Raw genomic sequence first — 20,104 nt, 5'->3', positions numbered from 1 at the left:
CTATTCAATTGGTCCTGTGCTCTCTGTCTACACATATATACACACACTCACATTTGTATTCATACACCCATATATCCTCCAATACAGATATATACATCTATGTATACACATATATATGTATACATAGATGTATATATATATATTCCCTTCAACTATTCTCATGCTGAGAAAAATTTCATAAGTTACAATTATCGTTTTTCCATGTAGGAAGGTAAATAGTTCAACTTTGATAAGTTCCTTATGATTTCTTTTCCCTATTTACCTTTTCATGCTTCTCTTGCTTCTTTTATCTGAATGTTTCTATTTTTGAAATTTTCTATTCAACTCTGTTTTTTTTTATCAAGACTACTTGAAAGTCCTCTATTACATTGAATAACCATATTTTCCCCTGAAACATGATACTCAGTTTTGCTGGGTAGTTGATTCTTGGTTTTAATCCCAGCTCTTTTGACCTCTTGAATATCATATTCCAAGCCCTTTGATCCTTCAATTTAGAAACTGCTAGATTCTGTGTTATCCTGATTGTGTTTCCACAATATTCAAATTGTTTCTTCTTGGCTGCTTGTAATATTTTCTCCTTGATCTGGAAACTCCAGAACCTGGCTATAATATTCCTAGGAGTTTTCTTTTTATGATCTTATTCAAGAGGTAGATTCTTTCGACCTCTATTTTACCCTTTGGTTTTAAAACATCAGGGCAATTTTCCTAGAGAATTACTTGAAGGATGATTTCTAGGTTCTTTTTTTTTTATCATGGCTTTCAGGTAGTCCAATAATTTTTAAATTATGTCTCCTGGATCTATTTTCCAGGTCAGTGATTTTTCCAATGAAATATTTCACATTGCCTTCTATTTTTTCATTTGTTTGGATCTGTTTAATAGTATTTTGATTTCTCATAAAGTCACTAGCTTCCATTTGCTCCAATCTAATTCTGAAGGAATTATTCTCTTCAGTGAGCTTTTGAGATTCTTTTTCCGTCAGGCAAATTCAGCTTTTTAAGGCATTCTTCTCCTCATTGGCTTTTTGAGCCTCTTTTGCCATTTGAGTTAAATCTATTTTTTAAGGTGATATTTTCTTCAGTTAGGTTGTTGACTCTCTTTTCATGATTTTCTTGCATCATTCTCATTTATCTTCCCAATTTTTCCTCCACTTCTCTTATTTGATTTTCAAAATCCTTCTTAAGTTCCTCTATGGCCTGTTACCAACTCATATTTTTCTTGGAAGTTTTTGGTACAGGAGTTCTAACTTTGTTGTTTTCCTCCCATTCCATGCTTTGATCCTTTTTGTCCCCCAAAAAAGGAATCCAAAGTCAGATTGCTGCGCTTGCTTTGCTTCTTTTGCTTGCTCATGTTGCCACTCAATTACTTGACTTTTGAGCTTTTTGCCACAGTAGAACTCTGCTAACAGAGAGGGGAGCTTTGTTCTAAATCACTGGGGTTTTCACAGCTGCCTGAGCTATTAGTCAGTTGCCCTCTCTGAAACCTTCACCTGCTGTGGCACCTGATGACACACCTCAGGACCTCCCTCCAGTGATCCAGATCCAAGCAGGTTAAAGCAAGATCAATTAACCCTCAGACTGGTCACTTGGTCCCCCTACAATCTGCAGGCCAGGAGCTCTGAAGCAGCCACGAGACAGTGGCCACCACACCTCAAAAGCTTCTCCCTCTGGAGGCAGAGGCTGAACCACACTCCCAGACCCCCTGTTCCCAAAGTCCAGTGACATCTCACTTTGTCTTTGGCATTTATGGATTGATAAATATGGAAACCATCACAGCTGCTGGTGATCCATTCTCCCAAAGTTCTCTCTATTATCCTCATTTTACCAGAGGAACAAAATGATTCTCAGAATAAAGTTTCTTTACACTCAAGGTCATTCAGTTAGTGTCAGAGCAAGGACTTAAAACTCAGGTTTTTGGGGTCCAAGGTATATGCTCTCTCCATTTTATCATGAATTCTCTACATTGCCTTGAACAGTTCCATGCACCCAGAGGTAATTCACTATGTTTATCAATGGCAAAAAATGGCTCCACAACACAATTTTCCTAAATTAATTTCAAACTGGAATAAAAGCTCTTACCTTTGGTACTGGTTAGAGATAATATTGTATTCAGTCACCAAGGAGTAATCATCATCCTCTGTAAGAGAGAACAAATACAAGGTAAGACAAAGCTAAAATTTTCCACTGAAAATAACTTACACATTACACTTTAAGTTTTACAAAGTGCTTTTCTCAGAACAATCTAATGAGGTATGTATGCAGAACAATGGCATCCCTGAGTTACACACAAAAAAAGAAATCAAATTGCTGATCTGCTGTTGAGAAACATGAGTTGTCATGGAAGAAATGGAAATGAACCAATATCTCAAATTTTTTAACATTAGGTATTCTTTAATTAATAATTCTTTAAACCACAAGCTATCAAACTGGAATTCAAATTCTGGCAAAATTTGGCGACATATGATTAAAAGGACTTCTTTAAGGCATTTTGAAAAGAAAGCAGTGATCATTAAGAGTTAGCCTAGGTTCATCAAAAACAGGCCATGCCAAACTAAGCTCTATAAGGTTACTAGATGGGCAGAGACCGTGTAGACATAGTATGCCTGGATTTCTGCAAAGCATTTAACCAAATCTCTCTTTGCGGAGATGTATAGATTTGGGCTGGATAATAATATAGTGTAGTAGAATGGGAACTCCTTTAATGCAGGACCCAGAATCATGAACTTCCTACCTTATGCAAGATCATTGTGGGAGGAGACAAGATTCAGTTTCTGCCTTCAAAGGCCTTGTAATCTAGCAGATTTTATGTTTATCTCTAAGGTAGTACTGAACACTGTGAGAGAATCACTGTGAAATACTGTTTAAATCTTATTTAACACAACACAAAACCTACACATAAAGAAATATTTAAAAAGCAATTACCCTGACTTTGAGGAATTGGTAGAGGCCCTCTCCTGCAAAAGAGATGAAAATTAAATGTCATTCTCTCTTTGGATTATGTTAATCTTGTTATATTCTATGTTACAATGCGCCTCCACTCTCCTCATTCAGTATCAAATTTGGTTTTTGGTTTGAGGGCTTCAATGAGACCTTAAATGAAAGATATAATATGCAGCAGGCTCCACCAGAACCTATGCTTCAGATGTTAATACATGCCTACCCTTAGCCTAGCATGGATCTAATTCAACACAGTTCCTATCAGGATAGAGATAAAAATTGTACTTGTATAATATGAGTTAGAATTATGATAATAACTTACTTTATGGTCTACAAAGTCTTTTCCTCACAACAGCCCAGTGAAGTAGGTAGCACAAATATTATTATCCTCAACTGAAATGAAACTAATACTTTAGGGATTTAGATATACTGCACTCCTTTTCTGACATGTAAGGAAAAATGTTATCCTATTCCTAATTACATCATGAAAGCAAAGGCCCATCTTTTTAATACCAGGATCTAACCTCGGTTGATATACTACAGTTAAAAATGAATATCACACAGAGTAGAATGGGTGTAGGCAGCCTGAAAGTATAACCAAAGAGGAATTCTGAAGAAGAATAGGTATAAAGGTTGTCATCAAGAAAATGTGTGATAAGAAAGGATGGTCCGGTCATGAGCCAAGAATGAGAGATAACAGGTGTATAGACAGCAAAAGTTTTCCACCAGCACCCTTGTGATGCCAGGAGAAAGTAAGGAAGGCCTCTAGTCCATTGGGAAGGGCTATGATAGGGAACTGTGGGAAAATATACATAAAATATAAGCTGCAATCTACATTGCTGAAGGGAACTTCCAAATCAATGAGTCACATGTACATTTGAATATATGAGCATTGGTTAAATGCATAACAGTAGTTTCTTGAAGTTGAGAGTATCTTTTAGAGTTCTATCTGAACTGACTTTGAAGGGAACAGTGAAATTATTGTATCCCTTTCTTATTTTATACCTTAATGTCTTAATGCTCTCTGGCTAAATCTCTAGTAATGTCACCCAGAGAATACAGAGGGAAAATTAATGATTTAAATTCACCTTTAAGAAATTCAGAGATAAAAAGTTTCTTATAATTTTTTTTTTCAAAAACAAAAATAAAGCTAAAAGCTGTGTAATTATTATAACCAAGGTTGGCCACAGAGGAAGCATACCTCCCTCCACTCTTTTTTTTTCTTTTTTTTTTTTTAAAGCAATCAGGGTTAAGTAACTTGCTCAAGGTTACACGGCCAGTTATTTCTGGGTGTGGTGCTGAGTATCTGAGCCCGGATTTGATCCAGGTCATCCCGACACTGGAGCCGGGGCTCTTACTCGCTGAGCCACCTGGCCGCCCCTCTCCCTCCCCTCTTTACAGAGGTAGGGGATACTATATATACTGTCAGACACAACTGATGTGTTGGTTGGGTTTGCCGAACTTTTTTTCCTCTCTTCCCTTTTTAAACTTTGTTACAAGTGATCACTGGGGAGGAAAGGGAGAGAGATACATTTGTAAATGAAGGTATATGAAAACAAAAGATACCAATATAAAGATGGTTTAAGAAATGTTTTGGGGTTGCTAGGTGGTGCAGTGAGTAGAGCACAGGCCCTGGAGTCAGGAGGACCTGAGTTCAAATGTGGCCTCAGGCACTTAACACTTACTAGCTGTGTGACCTTGGGCAAGTTGCTTAACCCCAAATGCCTCACATTCCCCCCTCCAAAAAAAAAAAAAGAAAGAAAAAATGTTTTGTCTTCAAAACACGATGAGAGCAATTAGTCCATTATTACCTTCCTACAGTAGGTCCTGGATTTCGTGCTGGTACTGGATTTCTCTGGGAGTTATAGAAATTCTCATACAAAATAGGTGCTGCAAAAGTCATCAAGAAATAGGATGTCAAGGAGCAATTCTCCAAAAAAGCACAGGATGCTCTGAGGGCGTGTTCCTAGGACTGCTTCAATGACCCCACTGAACCACTTACCTGGCGGCTCTTGTCCAGTCCTTTTCTGAGCCACAAAATATTCAATGTCCTTTTCAATGCTACACATTTCTAAGCTTTTCCGGACTTCTTCAAACATCTAGTAAAAGAGAAGCTGGTAAATTAAAAGGTACATACCATAACTCCATCAGCAGTGACACTCTTCATTCACATAGGAGATTCACTAAATAATTGGGATTTCTTTCTAGATTTTGTTTGGAAAAAAAAGAGGATGATTGGTGATGTCTTTCAGTGTCGATGGTAATGACCTTCCTATTATCTTAGCCTCACAGTTCCTTAATCCTACAAGGACCAAGTGTATCAATGGATGCAAAAATTTTATTTCAATTTTACTCTGAAATAAAATTTTCTATCCTATCTCTGTGACCTCAATTCACTACTCTAATTTAACATCATCACAGCCTTGTGTTACGTCTACCCTAAACTCATCTCACTCCTGAATTTCCTCTTTCTATTGAGGGTATAACCATCCTTCCCACCACCTAGGTTCTCAGCTTTACTGTCAGATTTATTTCTTCACTATCACTGTCCCCATATACCCAATCAGTTGACAAATTATGTTTTTTGTACTTTCCCAAAACCTCTCACATTAGTACCCTTCTCTTCACTCACAAAACCTCTCCACTAATATAATCGAGACTCTTGTGTTACTGATCAGAAGGGTGACTTTATGGCAAGTAAGGAAGATTCAGGTTAAGCCTGATGCTAGTCCAGAGAAAACCAGGACCAAAGTGTTTTCTGTACTAGATGATAGGTCTAGAATTTCAGGAATACCAATAAAACTCCCAACAAATCATTTACTTCTCACCATAGCATGTTCTCCTATAAAATGAGGGCTTTAATTAGATGGGCTCTAAGGTCCCTTCCAACTTGAGATATGTGCTCTCATATCAGTGTACTAGATAAGAAGAGAGGGAGGACAGAGAGAATCCATTTTGGTCTAATTCTGCACCGTTTTCCAATCTAGTTCTAGGGACACTTAAGAGTCATTCTGAGACTGTCCAAGAGGCTCAAGTTTGCTTCAGGTAACCCAGTGGACATTATAGATCTTACAGACCAAGATGGGCTTCCAGGACTTGACCATGCTCCTGACAAAATCTCTGCCTTAGGCCGAAACCTCCTAAGAGTGACCTGGACCCTGACCTAATCTTTAGACATAGAGTTGTCTTTCAATGGCTTTTTATTCTTCATGGCAAATTCATAATATCTATTGTTCTAAACCAGCATTTCTCAAACTTTTTGATCTCATAACAGCTCTATTCTCTTAAAAATTATTGAGGACCGGGGTGGCTAGGTGGCGCATTGAATATAGCACTGGCCCTGGTGTCAGGAGGACCTGAGTTCAAATCTGACCCCAGACACTTGACACACTTACTAGCCATGTGACTTTGGGCAAGTCATTTAACTCCGACTGTCCTCCAAAAAAATTTATTGAGGACCTCAAGGAGCTTGTGTTTATATGATTTATATCTATCAACACTTACAATATTGGAAATTAAAAACATTTTAATATTATTATGAAAGTAGCTTTAACTTTGTGGACCCCCTGAAAGGGTCTTGGAGGCCCTTTGGGTCCCCAGACTACTATTTAAGAACTATAGTTATAAGGCACTTATTTGGCACTTGTTCTCCCCATGCCTTGTGACATCTCTGCTGCTGTTGTCTTGCCATGTTATGTAGCATTTGTATTTGTACTTAACTTTCTGTCCATATGTGTCTCATTAACCCAGTCAGCTCTTTCAAACTCTGGATTATGGTCCTCTGTACTATCTAATGTACCTAGCATAGGGTGGTGTACATTATAGGTGATACAGTCAGATTTCCAAGCCAGAGAGTTGATCAGGTCCCTGGGTCACAATGAAAGGCCCAGAGGCAAGAGAGATGTCATGACAAATACAAATTTTATAGTCTATCACCTAATATCTGAATTTAAAGTACCTTCATAGCCCTGATGGGGTGCTTGGGTGCCTGTGCTTGAACCCCAGTTCCAAAATCACATCCAGTTCCAAAATCACATTTCTTCCTAGCCTCAAAACACTGTCTCAGGCAGTTTCTCTCCAGGTCAAAGGCAGCATGCCCTAGCAAAATACTTATCTCTTCCTGATACAGCAGCCAACTGTACCTATAGAATTTAGTAGTTTGAACCAGCTGTGTACTAGATCATAAAGATATTTACTACTCACTGATCTATCATATGTATCCTAGACTTAGTCATATGTATACTCCCTTAAGTTTATCTTGTCTAAGACATTGATGGAGGCAGCCTGGGCATTTCTCAGTAAGCCCTGACCATTAATTGACTCAGTGATGTTTCAGGCCTGAAAAAATCAGGTGTCCATATGTGTCTCATATGGACACACCTCTCTGTAGCCCCACCTTGGGCTATTTCCCAGTGAACCTGGATAAAATATCTGATCAGTAGATATTAAAAGTGCATGTTCCCTTAAGAACTGACCACTCCTGGGGCAGCTTGATGGTGCAGTAAATAGAGTATTGGCCCTGGAGTCAGGAGGACCTGAGTTCAAATCTGACCTCAGACACTTGACACACTTACTAGCCCTGTGACTTTGGGAAAGTCACTTAAGCCCAACTGCCCTCCAAAAAGCAAAAAAAAAAGAACTGACCACTCCTTAACCACTCCCTAATCCCGCCCTGATTTCCTAGTTACCATATTTGGCCCATGTTTTGCTATAGTTTATCCTATATAAACTTTAACTGTTCCCCTCTAAGGTTCCAGGTTCCCTAAGAACTCTTGCCCACTGCATAGCATAACAATAAATCTTTGCCACCTTGACTTAAAGAATGCTTGAGTCCACAAATTCATTCCAGATGACCTTGCCCTGGGAACTCTGGTCTCAGGATCCCTGATCCCTGGGAGTTTCTCCCTCAACATTTCTGGCCCCTCATCAACCCAACTCCCTAAACAGAGCTTTGCTTACAGGAGAGGCAATAAACCCCATTTCAGAATTTCCAGCCTTTGATGAATCGACCTTATGTAAGGAAAGCTTGGCATACATTTCAAATAAATAAGTTTCCCCTAAATGATCCCCTGGCTGTTTAAATATTTCAGTGTTCAGAGCTCAAGGTTTCTCTTCACTTTAAAGATCACAGAAGGAATGAAGCAATGACCATATTTCTCTTTTCAGGTATGTATTTGTTAATTTTCTGTGTTCTTTGTTACAATGTATGGGATACTATGTTGTAGTTTTATTTGTGATGTTATTACTTATTTTGAATGCTTCTTTGTTTTAGTTGATGCTTATTAACTCCAGAAGAAAAAAGCTCACACAATTGAATTCTACTGTCTATAGATGAATGTGTCTTCAGATGGGATTGTTAGGCTAGCAAACAAAAGATTTTGATTCTAATTTAGGTTCTGTTTTGTCTCAGTATATAAGTATAAACAAGTCACTTTCCTTCTCTGTGCCTCAGTTTCCTCATCTGTAAAATGATTGCCTAGACTAGATGATCTCTAAATTATCTTCCATAGGATAGGAGATCCAGAGCTAAACGGCACCTTCCAGGTAGGTCTTTTGAGTTTGATCTCCTGTCTCTTTGCATATAAGGAAACTGAAGCCCAAAGATATTATGTAACTTGCCCAAGGACATACAGGTAAGATGGTAAGTAGAAAGCTAGAATTTATACACATGTCTTTTGACTACAAATCCGGTTATCTTTCTACTTCACCAAACTTGCAGTTCTAAGATTCCATAACTCAGTACAATATCTACCTAACAGGTATGGAAATGATGCTGACCTGCTTACCTCATCATTTATGACACATTGAAGTGAGAGCTGATTCATGTGTTGCCACAATGCATTCCGGAAATAGTTTATTCGTTCACATTCTTGAATCTCAAAGAACTAAAGAGATATAAATCGATATATACATTTATGCAGAGAAAGGGTATTGTCTTTAGATTGGCAGTGCCTTAAGGAACACAAAAGAACTCAGTGATCAATGTGCATTGCCCAATTTATGTATTAAACTGGTTTTCTTCCCATCACCCAGTAAACTCCTAGGCCAACTCCCTCCTACCATTGGTTATGTAGTCAGAGAACAAAAATTAATTTTTATAACAATTATAATAAGAAATAGTATGAGGAGGGAAGGACCTAAAACTCTTAAGGTTTTTTTTTATTTTAGTGGAATTCATCTCACCCCTCACCCCCACTTTTGAGACACAATGGGACATGGTAAAAAAAAAAAAAGAAGACCTTTGGACTAGGTCAGATGATTTGGATTATAGTCTTGATTTGGCCACTGATGTTGTGCAATTTGGGAAATAAGCTTCATCACCCTCTGCCTTAATTTTTTCATCTATAAAATTAAAACATCACCTGGACTATGTACCTCATAGGGTAGTTCTAAGGATATATTGAGAAGGCATATGAAAAATGTTTTAAAAGTTGACAATACAAATTTAAATATTTTTTATTTTGAATGAGTGTAAATTGATCTAGACATCTACTTTCTCTTCCTTCCCCATAAACTTTTTTTTTTTAAGCAATTGGGGTTAAGTAACTTGCTCAAGTTTACACGGCCAGTTATTTCTGGGTGTGGTGCTAAGTGTCTGAGCCCAGATTCGATCCCAGGTCATCCCGACTCTGGGGCCAGTGCCCTTACTCACTGTGCTACCTGGCCGCCCCTCCCATAAACTCTTAACTTACTATCCCTTGAATTTCTTTTGTGTTCTTTCCTCTTTCTCCCACCTCCACAAAAGTTAGATGGCTGATGGAAGGTTTGATCAGAATTGAGGGCATGGTCAAGACTTGGAGGTGTAGGAAGGGAAACTATTCTAAAAATCCAGATAGCTGATTTATATTCCTAATATGATGACGATGGTGGTGGTGATGGCAGTAACAGCTAGCATTTATATGGTACCTACTATGTGCCAGGCATTGTGCTAAATGCTTTACAAATATTTCATTTGATCCTCACAACAACTCTGGGAAGTAGATACAATTATTATTCTCATTTTACAACTGAGGAAACTAAGGCAAATACAGATTAAGTGACTTCCCCAAGATTATACAGCTATTAAGTATATGAGTTGGGATTTGAACTCAGCTCTTTCTGACTCCAGGCTCAGCACTCTATCCACTGTACTTCCTAACTGCCTCTTGGTATCCATACTGATAGATAAGTAGGAAGTAGGTAGATGATAGAGAGATAGACAGAGACAGGCATGTAGACATAAACATGTATAGTTCATTTTATATTTATATCTGTAGTGTATCAACAGGTGGGCAGCTAGGTGGCACAGTAGATAGAGTACTAGGCCTGAAATCAGGAAGAATCATCTTCATGAGTTCAAATCTGGCCTCTAGACACTTAATAGCTAGGTGAACCTGAGCAAATCATTTAACCCTGTTTGCCTCAGTTCCTTATCTTTAAAATGAGGAGAAGGGAATGGCAAACCACTCCATTATCTTTGCCAAAAAAACTTCAAATGGGGTCACAAAGAGTTGGACTTGGCTGAATCAACCACATAATATATCAAAATCTTCTCCTAAATTGAGAAAAAGATGCCTGGACCTGTGGTTTTCTTCATTTGGGGGAACTTCTGGTATGTAAACTCCTTCTATAGATGCAAATCACTAGCTCAGCAGTATGAGTCATAACAGACTTGATCCCAGGTCCTCTTGTCTTCAAAGGCAATCTACACACACATTTGCATATATGACACTTATGTGTGCCATATATAAATGCATATATAAACTTATATGGGTTTATGCATGCATGTATGCATGTTTGTTCACATGTATTCTCAGAATAAATAGGAATTACTTTTGCATTAGTTATTTTGTATATACCAGCACCAAAGCTTCCAATCCTTTCTTTACTGTGAATGATTATGAATCAACTCTATTCAAAAAATCCTGAATATAATTGAAAGGAAAGGAATATGTTCTAAGAAATATTAGAAGAGATTGAAGGGGGAAATTTTGAAAACAGAAAGTCAGGTTCTAGCCACCTTAATATTCTGAAAGTTTAAGCAGAAAGAACTGGGAATCAGGAAATTTGAGTTCTAGTACCAATACTTCCATTTAGAGCAAGTCCTATCCTCTCTCAAAAGAGAGTCAATAAGAGACATCTAGGCAGTCATCCTATATGACCTATGATGTCCTTTCCAGCCCTTACCTCTTACAATTCTATGACAACTGCAATGTCTATAATTGTAAAGAAAAGTCTCTGCTTGTGTATGTTAGTTTTCAGAGGCAGTCCCTCCCATACCAAGCAGTTTTGTTTTTTTTAAAGCAATATGGGTTAAGTAACTTGCTCTAGGTTACACGGCCAGTTATTTTTTTATGTGGGTGCCAAGTATCTGAGGCCGGAACTGATCCCAGGTCTCCTGACGCTGGGGCCAGCGCTCTTACTCACTGCGTCACCTGGCCACCCCTCAAGCAGTTTCTTGACACATTTACCTCACAGGCTTTGATGTGTTCACCCTGCCAGTCTTCTCTTATCTTCTCCAGCAAACTGATGTTCAACAAATACATTTTGTCTGCAAGAGAAATGGAAATTAGCAAGACAAAATATGAGGATCCTGTTTAAAAAAAAAAAGAAAGAAATTAGCAATTCTTTCTGTTTAGCCACAGTACTGTCATTCTCTAAAGAATGCTAAGTATATTGTGGACATCATTATCTCTTTCATCCTCATGGCCTCCCTGTGAAATTGGGAAGTGGAAGCCATCAATAAGTCTCATTTTTCAAGGGAAGTCCCTTTGTGGAAAAAGAGTGGGAGGAGTGGGGCGCTAGGTGGCGCAGTGAATAGAGCACAGGCCCTGGAATCAGGAGGACCTGAGTTCAAATTTGGCCTCAGACACTTAACACAAAAACTAGCCATGTGACCTTGGGCAAGTCACTTAACCCCAATTGCCCTCCAAAAAGCAAAAAAAAAAAAGAGTAGAAGGAGAGAGGAAGGAAGAGTACACCTTAATATAAGATCAAGATTAATTCTATTGATCCCATGGGTTCCCTTCCTCACTGTATGGTCCACTCCTTTATAGCTAACAATCTCTAAGAATTCAATAACAATCAACTTAATTATCTGGAGATAAACCCACTATAGAAGTATATTCAACAAATCAAATTTAAAGAGAGTTGGAAACTCCCAACAGTAAGCAAGGCCAATTCTGCGCTCAACTATGAGGCAGGGCAGCGGGATGAAATGAGAAAGGGGAAAATTTATCAGGTTGTGCTAACAGAGGAAGTCAAGGAAAGCACAAAATTCTACCCAAGTATGTCTTTCCTTAAATGGGTCAGTAAATCAGACAAGGCTCCAACTGCTTGGGATTAGATTCAGATCAGGGATAGCAGTGCCCTTCCCTTGCAATTAGCTTTTTGCTGGTATGTGTCTGTACCTCTAGGCTCCTTTCTCAGTGAGGTTCAAAAGGTAGCAGACGCCCCATCCTACCCGACTTCAACCTCTCATGATACTTAAGCTCTTCCTTCCATCTGTGAAAAAAATCACATTTCCCATAAGCACTTTTGCTAATAAGAGGGAGGGGAAGGAAATTTGTATTTAATAAATGCTTACTATGTGCCAGGCACTATGTGCTAAGCAGTTTACAAATATTATCTTATTTGATCCTTACAACAACTGAGTAGTGAGTGCTATTATTATCCCTTTTTCACAGCTGAGGAAGCTGATGCAGATAGAGATTTAAATGATTTGCTCAGGGTCACACAGTAAGTGTGTAGTAAGTGCAGCTGGATTTGAACACAGCTCTTCCAAGTCTAGTGTCCTATCCACTGCATCACACAAGCATAGTAACAGGCAATTAGCAGAGCTCAACTCATTTTTTTAAATGAAAAGAGCTAGTACAGAAAATTACAGATAAGAGATTTTGCTTGTCATCTCTGTCTCTAAAATACTGCAACACTTTTCACTTTTAGTAAAAGTTAGGAGTGAAGAGGGGGAATGAGGAGGGACAGGGTTAAGATGGAGTGAAAAGAAACATTTTTTCCTTAATTCCTTCACAACCTTCTCCATAATGAACTAGAAAGCCTTCCCAGACCACATTCTGGTTGGACAAGCCAAGAAAAAGTCATAGTGAGTTATTTTTTTCCAGCTCAGGGTAGATTAGGAAAAGAGACAGAGATCTGCAAAAAGTGGAGTGGGGCCTGGCCAGGATTATAGGGCAACAGCATCTAAACAGGGTGGGGGGGGGAGATCAGCAGCAGTATGGGGGAGCATTCCAGCATCCATGGATGATAAAAAGAACATCAGGACAAGAAGCACCTAGGCAAAAAAATATCCCAGGGAGCTACATTACCAGTACCAGGAGCAGGAACTAGTACCATCTGGTAACTTTGTTGCCCATTATCCAGTACTGTGTCATAGAGGGAGCAGGGGCCCCTACCTGTGTTAGGAGCAAAAAACAAGTTCCGGAAACATAGCTGTGTGAGTGTGAGTGAGAGCCCAAGAACAGAGTGGAAACGCAGTTCTAACTTTTATTCGTATACCTAATCCTGATACAGTGGAAATAATCAGGGCAGGAGAGCAAAACCAAGAGGGAGCCAGCAGTTGAGTTGCTATGAACCTGCAGAATCTTCCAGCAGGCTAACTATGACTGAATCTAGCAGCAACCTATAGAAACTCAACCATTGAAAATCCAACAGATCATATCACAAACTTGTATAGACCATGAAGGCAGTGAAGAGATCTTGTCCTAGATCACCCACTCTGGAATCACCAAAAAAATTACAGACCCCCAGATTGAGCTGTGAAAGCAGCCAAAGGATCTGAAGGGTCAGGCTGATAACCCCCCAAAAGTGAGCAGACCCTAACATAAAGTCCAAAGTCAAGAAATAGATTGGGAAAATGAGCAAAAACAAAAACAAAAACCTGACCACAAAAAGCAACTGTGGTGACAGGGAAGTTCAAGACAAGTACAAAAGAAGATGATGACTTAAAAACATCTACCAGCAAAGCCTCAAAGAAAAATGCAGATTGGACACAATCCAACAATAATTCCTAGAAAAGCTAAAGAAAGAAGTTTTTTTTAAGCAAAAAAAATTTAAAGATCAAATAAGGGTGGTAGAGAAAAAAACTTGGAAAATAAATCAAATCAGGATAGTAGAGAAAAAACTGGGAAAAGAAATGAGAACTATGCAAGAAAATTGTGAAAAGAGAATAGTTTGGCAAAAGGCACAAAATTTCACTGAAGTAAATAATTCCTCCTCTTAAGGTTTGTTTGTTTTTTTAAAGCAATCGGGGTTAAGTAACTTGCTCAAGGTTACACAGCCAGTTATTTCTGGGTGTGGTGCTGAGTATCTGAGCCCGGATTCGATCCAGATCATCCCGACACGGGAGCCAGTGCTCTTACTCGCTGAGCCATCTGGCCACCCCTAACAATTCCTTATAAATTAGAACTGGCCAAGTGAAAACTAATCACTTCATGAGACATCAAGAAACAATAAAAGAAAAAAATAAAAAGACTGAAATAAAAGAAGAAAATGTGAAGTATCTCATTGGAAAAACAACTGACCTGGAAAACAGATCAAGGAGAGATCATTTAAGAATCATTAGATGACCTGAAAGCCATGAGCAGCAACAACAAAAAAGCCTAGACATATTTCAAGGAAAGCTTATCTGAAAGGGAATGTGACTACAATAAATTCTAAATAGAAATAAAATGGTCACTACTGAGTTGAGAGAAGTCCTTTGTAAAGGTACTTTTGTAATCCAATATAAAAAGACAACAAGAAGACCAAGTCATCAGAAGAAAGTGGTTTGCTCTCTGGTGTGCTGAGCGTTCTACAACTTTGCAAACTGTTGAGTAGGTAGTTCTTGGAACCAGTGCAGTTCTTTCAGTTCTTGGCTACTTCTTCCCCAATACCAGCTACAGAGTCATGTGGATTGACACATGTTCTCCTTTCTGTCATGTTAAAAGCAGGGCTCCTCAGTCAATGAATCACAAAGCAGTTGCCACAACACTCCTGTCCCAGGAAATGGCAAATTTTACAGAGTACAGTTTGGTTCCTGTCACTGAAGCACTCCACTTGAAATGCCAAGGTACCGAAAGGAAGGAGGTACATTGTCAGAGGCATCATCAGCCTCTAACAATGCTGTCCTCTCTGCAAAGGACAGGATCATAGATTGCAGGATTTTAAAGTCCATCTATTCCAAACCTACTCATTTTATAGATGAAAAAACTGAAGCCCACTAACTTGCCCAAGGTAACATTGGTAGTAAGTGGCATAGTTGGGATTCTAACCACAGTTCTCAGTGTCCAGATCCAGTGCTTTTTCCATGGGCTTTTATAGGTACAATGTTCATCATCTAGGATTCATTCCATTAGTTTTTTTTCCCTTTCCCAGAATCCCGTCTATTTCAAAGACACTCAAAGTCAACCTTTTATTAAAAATGGTTGGGGACCCAGTTTAGCAAATAACAAAGAGAACTTCTTCATTTTACTTGCCAAAGGAAAGAATACCCTATGTCTGAGTTGCTTTGGGGGTGCAAAGAAAAAATGTTATATAACAATTAAAAATTATTTCTACAGTTGTTACTGCCCACTCCTAAAGCATTTTTTAATATATATAATCCTATCTTTACTTATCTATTAATATGTTATATGCAATCCCCAACTCCAGAAGAATGTAAGCTATTTAAGGTCAGAGACTGTTTTACTTTTGAATTTATATCACTGGTCCCTACCATAGTGTATAGCACATACAAAATACTTAATAAATGCGATTATAAAGATAGCCCCACTCACCAGAGTCTTCTGCAGCAGTCTTTGAAGTAGCCAGTTTCACAAAGAGCTTTGGAAACAAAAAGGGAATGAGAAACCTACAGAATCATTCTATCCATGGCTCCTAGTTCTATATCCTAGGGCCAAGCAGAATGAGTAGAAACCCTGTCCCACATGATGGCTCTTTAAATACTTGAGGACACATTTCACCTAAGTTTTTTCTTTTCAAGTATAATCTCCCCTAGTTCCTTCAGCTCTTCATGACTTGGCATGAACTTGAATCCTTCACCACCCTGGTTTCCCAACTCTGGATACTCTCTTGTTTATCAGTGTTCCTCCCAACATGTGGTACCCAGAACTGAATATCATGTTTCAGGAGTGGTCCGACAAGGACACAGAACAATGGAACCCAACTAGTCCTAGACATGAAGCCTCTCTTAATACAACCCAAGATTGCATTAGCTTTGTTGAATACCATCCCTTTCTTTGTATCCCCAGCACTTGGTACAGTGTGTGGGATGTAGACAGTACTTAACTACTTCTTGACTGATCAACAAGATTTACTCGTGTTTTATTTGCAACCCACTAAAATCCCCAAATTTCTTTCAAACAAACTAATGTCTACACTTACACTCTAATTTGTATTTCCAGCGGCATCTTCCTTGTTCATCATGGATTCTTCAAAGTACAGAAATCATATTCAAAGGTTCTTAGGGCAGATAGATACTCTTAATAACTCCTTACTTATCTTGGGTTTTCATTTTCCTCAGTACCCTTTATTCTATCTTTACCAATCTAAAGAGTATGATTCTTTATGGGGGAAGAAAAGCAGAAACAAAATAGGAACTGAATAGTTCCATCTTCTCTGTGTTATCTATCATTTTTCTGAAGAACTGAGCTTATGTCTTCTGTTTTTGGCTTCTTGCCACCAACAAGCTAAAATGCTGACGTTTTTGTGATTCTTCAAAAGCCTCTGCTTATTTTGGCTGTTAGCATTCCTAACATGATTGCTGTTGGATTGTGCCAGTCTTCTGTATTTATCTTCAATTACATGTACTCAATCATTTTTGTACATTTTCCCAGAGAACTGACCATGAAATCATATCAGTATTTTCTCTGAATTTTCCAAATCCTATCTGTATTTTCTCATTTCCTTTCTAAAACCTCAGCTAAAACAATGTCCATTATCCTTATCCATCATGATAATTCAAGGTAAGATGGTGACTTTTTGCCAAAGTTCTTTATCATTCTATTTCACAATAAAGTTAATGAATTATAACCAAATCATGCTGTAACATTGTAAGACTCCAGTGACATGATATTCCCTCACTTGTCTATTGTAACAGTGTTTCTTTGCCACCAATCCCCTATGTATTATTTCAACAAAGTTTATGTTTTTGTCCAACCAATAAATTACTTTACTTGGAGTATGCCCAGAGATATGCTGATAAATATTTAAGAACCAGCTCTCCAGAAAAATTGTATACATGACATACTTTTAGGTTTAATCTGCATTATTTCTCAAGTCTAGACAATCAACAAAACAATTTTAAAAGGCCCAATTTGTAGCATGTGCTGACTTCTCAGTTGTAAATGCTCACACTGAAGATTTAATTTATTGGCTCTCTCAAGTCATTTCATGCTAGCTCCAGAATAGCCCTGGTTATGCCTATGCTTCCACATCAATGTTATTTCTACTTTTCTTTCCTTTTTGATCTTTAGCCTAATGTTCTCTGCTTTGTTTCCCCCCACCTCACCCTACAGGTCTATGGATTTGATGTCTTTATTTTCTTGCAATACAATGCTATTCTACCATCCCTCCTGCTTGATCTATTCCTTTTGAAAAAGTTAAACTCTTCCACTGAAGAGTTCTGGACCTAAGTTCCATTGCACCAAGTCCTGTAGATACCCATGAAGCCATATTTGCTTTCTTGCACTAAAAATTCACATTCCCTTTGTTTATTAGCAACACTATGCACATTGGTGTAAAGTCATTTGAGGCCATGAGTACAAAATTCGTTTTCCAGGTGATCCATAATGCTGAGTCAGTCCTCAAAACTAGGTACACTGTTGAGTGGTCAGAGCATTTGGAAATTGTAATCATACCAATAGCTTCACTTTGAGTCTTAGTTTTGTTAGAATATGAAGGTATTTACTATATACCCTTTCCTACTTCTTACTGTCCTAGTACAAAAGTATTCTTCTGATTGCTAGAAATTTTTATTTCCCACATGTTGCAAAATTAAATGGGTAGTTCATCCTTTCAGATGGAAGTATCATGAACAATAATATAGAAAACAAATTTATTTAAAAAACATATTTAAAACATTCACAAAACAAATCCCAATAATATCATTTAGTGTGCTTTGAATAACAATGACCTTGAAAGGAAGATGATTCCATAATAGTAATTATGCTTCTTAAAAATAATTCTTAGTTTCCTTCAACCAACTTTTTAGGCCTAATCTTATTTCTCTTCAATTTTTAAGTTCATGACCTATGCTAGTGAAGTAGTTGTGTTAGGGGAAAAAATGTCTTTTCAGTTACCTTCTCTTGTTGCTTTGGTGTTGCTATATTTGCATTCCGATGCACTGCCTGTTCTGCCTCATCTTTATCTTTGCACTTCTGTTCATAGTTCTTCTTTGCCTTTGTTATTCCAAAAGGAAAAATCAGAGTGAGATGCACAAGACATGAGACTGACATCATTAGTGCTATATACTCCAAAGAAGATTGTAAAGACATAGATTTAACATTAAAATTAAGTTAGTAATTTGAATTATTTATAATTCAATAAAGACCAAAATGAGGGATTGTCTCTTTTCCAAATTTTTCACCAAGTAGTTTGTGGTAGCCACTTCAAGGAAGAGACATTTCTTATTAAGAGCACATGTAAACCACTCTTTTAAAAAAACATACTTCAAGGGGCGGCTAGGTGGCACAGTGAATAGAGCACGGGCCCTGGAGTCAGGAGGACCTGAGTTCAAATACGGCCTCAGATACTTAACACAAAAACTAGCCATGTGACCTTGGGCAAGTCACTTAACCCCAATTGCCCTCCAAAAAGAAAAAAAAATTTCATTTAAAAGGGGCTGCCAGGTGGCACAGTGAGTAAGAACACGTCAGGAGACCTGGGATTGGTTCCAGCCTCAGATACTTGGCACCCACACAAAATAACTGGCTGTGTAACCTTGAGCAAGTTACTTAACCCCAATTGCTTTAAAAATTAAAAAAAAACATAATTAATATAAGCATGGAATTTGGTAGAGACAAAAAAAACCAGGAAAATTTATAGCTTTAGATTTGTAACTGAAAATCAGAGTACTAAGACAGCATCTACAAAATACATTTCTACACATAAAAATGTCCAAATTAGTAAGTCTTTGTTAAAGATGAATGTTACAAGTGTTAAATTATAATAACTATACATTGGCATGTACTGGTCATATCTATTCAAGCATGTTCATGAATTTATGGATTTTAAACTATTCTATGGCATAAATTATTTTTACTATTACTACTAGTAATGAAAAAAAAACTACAAATTTCTATCCTACATGGGTCAAAAACTAACTAGCTGATCCAACTACTTTAACTAAGACCTGGTCTACTTAAACAAAACAAAATTCAGAGCTGAATAATTATCTACTACAGAGGTTATTTATCTGAGATCCATGTACCCATAAAGGGTTTGTTGCTTAATCTTAGGAAATACAGAAACTTGAAAGGGGAAAAATTACATCTTTATTTTCAGCAACATCTAACTAAATTATTCTGAGAAAAGTTTTATAAATTTCAACAGACTGACAAATGGATCCATGAAACAAAAAAGCACATTTGATCTTGTGAACCAAGACTGTGAATATTAGTAGAGTATTGGACTAAAATTCAGGAGACCTGGTTTCTAGTTCTGACTTTTAGATGAGAATAAAAAGACAATTAAAAAAGAAGTGAAGTAAGTGAAAATGAAGTAAGCATAACTGGGAAAACAATAAACATAATGACTAAAATAACGTGAATAAAAAGAACAGCAAAACAATCAAAATTGAAGGCTGTGAATCTTTTAATTTTCTTTTTTTATTATTATGAACTTGATAAATATAAATATTTCCTTATATAGATAAGAATTAAGAAAAGGATTGTATATGGAACCATGAATAACTACTATGTACAGCTTGGTTTTTTAAAGCATATATTAAATTTAACATGGCAATTCCAACACTGTCCTGTTCATCTGAGTCCCCTTCTGAATTTCCTACTTCTTGCTTCCATGTAATTTTTAAGTAATTCAATTTGGAACTGAACATTTTTTAAAAATAAAAATGCTAAAAAAAAATTGTCTTTACATGTAATTGGGGAAAATATTATTTAAAAAAAGAAACAAAAATTGTATGAATTGATACAGAGTGAAATGAGTAGGCAAAACAGAACAGTTTATGCAATTG

At 37.5% G+C, this 20,104-nt stretch overlaps 2 protein-coding genes across 3 annotated transcripts in view; one reads left to right on the top strand and one right to left on the bottom strand.

Moving 5' to 3' along the window:
* HAUS1 (HAUS augmin like complex subunit 1) overlaps window positions 1-20,104 on the top strand; it is a 251,400-nt gene that overhangs the window by 112,904 nt on the left and 118,392 nt on the right. The window lies entirely within an intron of this gene.
* PSTPIP2 (proline-serine-threonine phosphatase interacting protein 2) overlaps window positions 1-20,104 on the bottom strand; it is a 90,873-nt gene that overhangs the window by 5,187 nt on the left and 65,582 nt on the right. For both annotated transcript variants that reach the window (XM_069075370.1, XM_069075373.1), the window contains 8 exons: window positions 18,210-18,308; window positions 15,687-15,732; window positions 11,385-11,464; window positions 8,721-8,819; window positions 4,937-5,033; window positions 4,746-4,824; window positions 2,920-2,951; window positions 2,077-2,134 (listed from right to left, as the gene is read on the bottom strand). In XM_069075370.1, coding sequence (XP_068931471.1) covers window positions 2,077-2,134; window positions 2,920-2,951; window positions 4,746-4,824; window positions 4,937-5,033; window positions 8,721-8,819; window positions 11,385-11,464; window positions 15,687-15,732; window positions 18,210-18,308 — 590 coding nt within the window. The remainder of the gene's footprint in view (window positions 1-2,076; window positions 2,135-2,919; window positions 2,952-4,745; window positions 4,825-4,936; window positions 5,034-8,720; window positions 8,820-11,384; window positions 11,465-15,686; window positions 15,733-18,209; window positions 18,309-20,104) is intronic.

The sequence above is a fragment of the Petaurus breviceps genome, unplaced genomic scaffold, assembly GCF_028583685.1.
Source record: "Petaurus breviceps papuanus isolate PSGF00001 unplaced genomic scaffold, PetGlider_PUasm1.0 151, whole genome shotgun sequence".
Classification (NCBI taxonomy): domain Eukaryota; kingdom Metazoa; phylum Chordata; class Mammalia; order Diprotodontia; family Petauridae; genus Petaurus; species Petaurus breviceps.
This window is presented reverse-complemented; position numbering and strand designations above follow the sequence as displayed.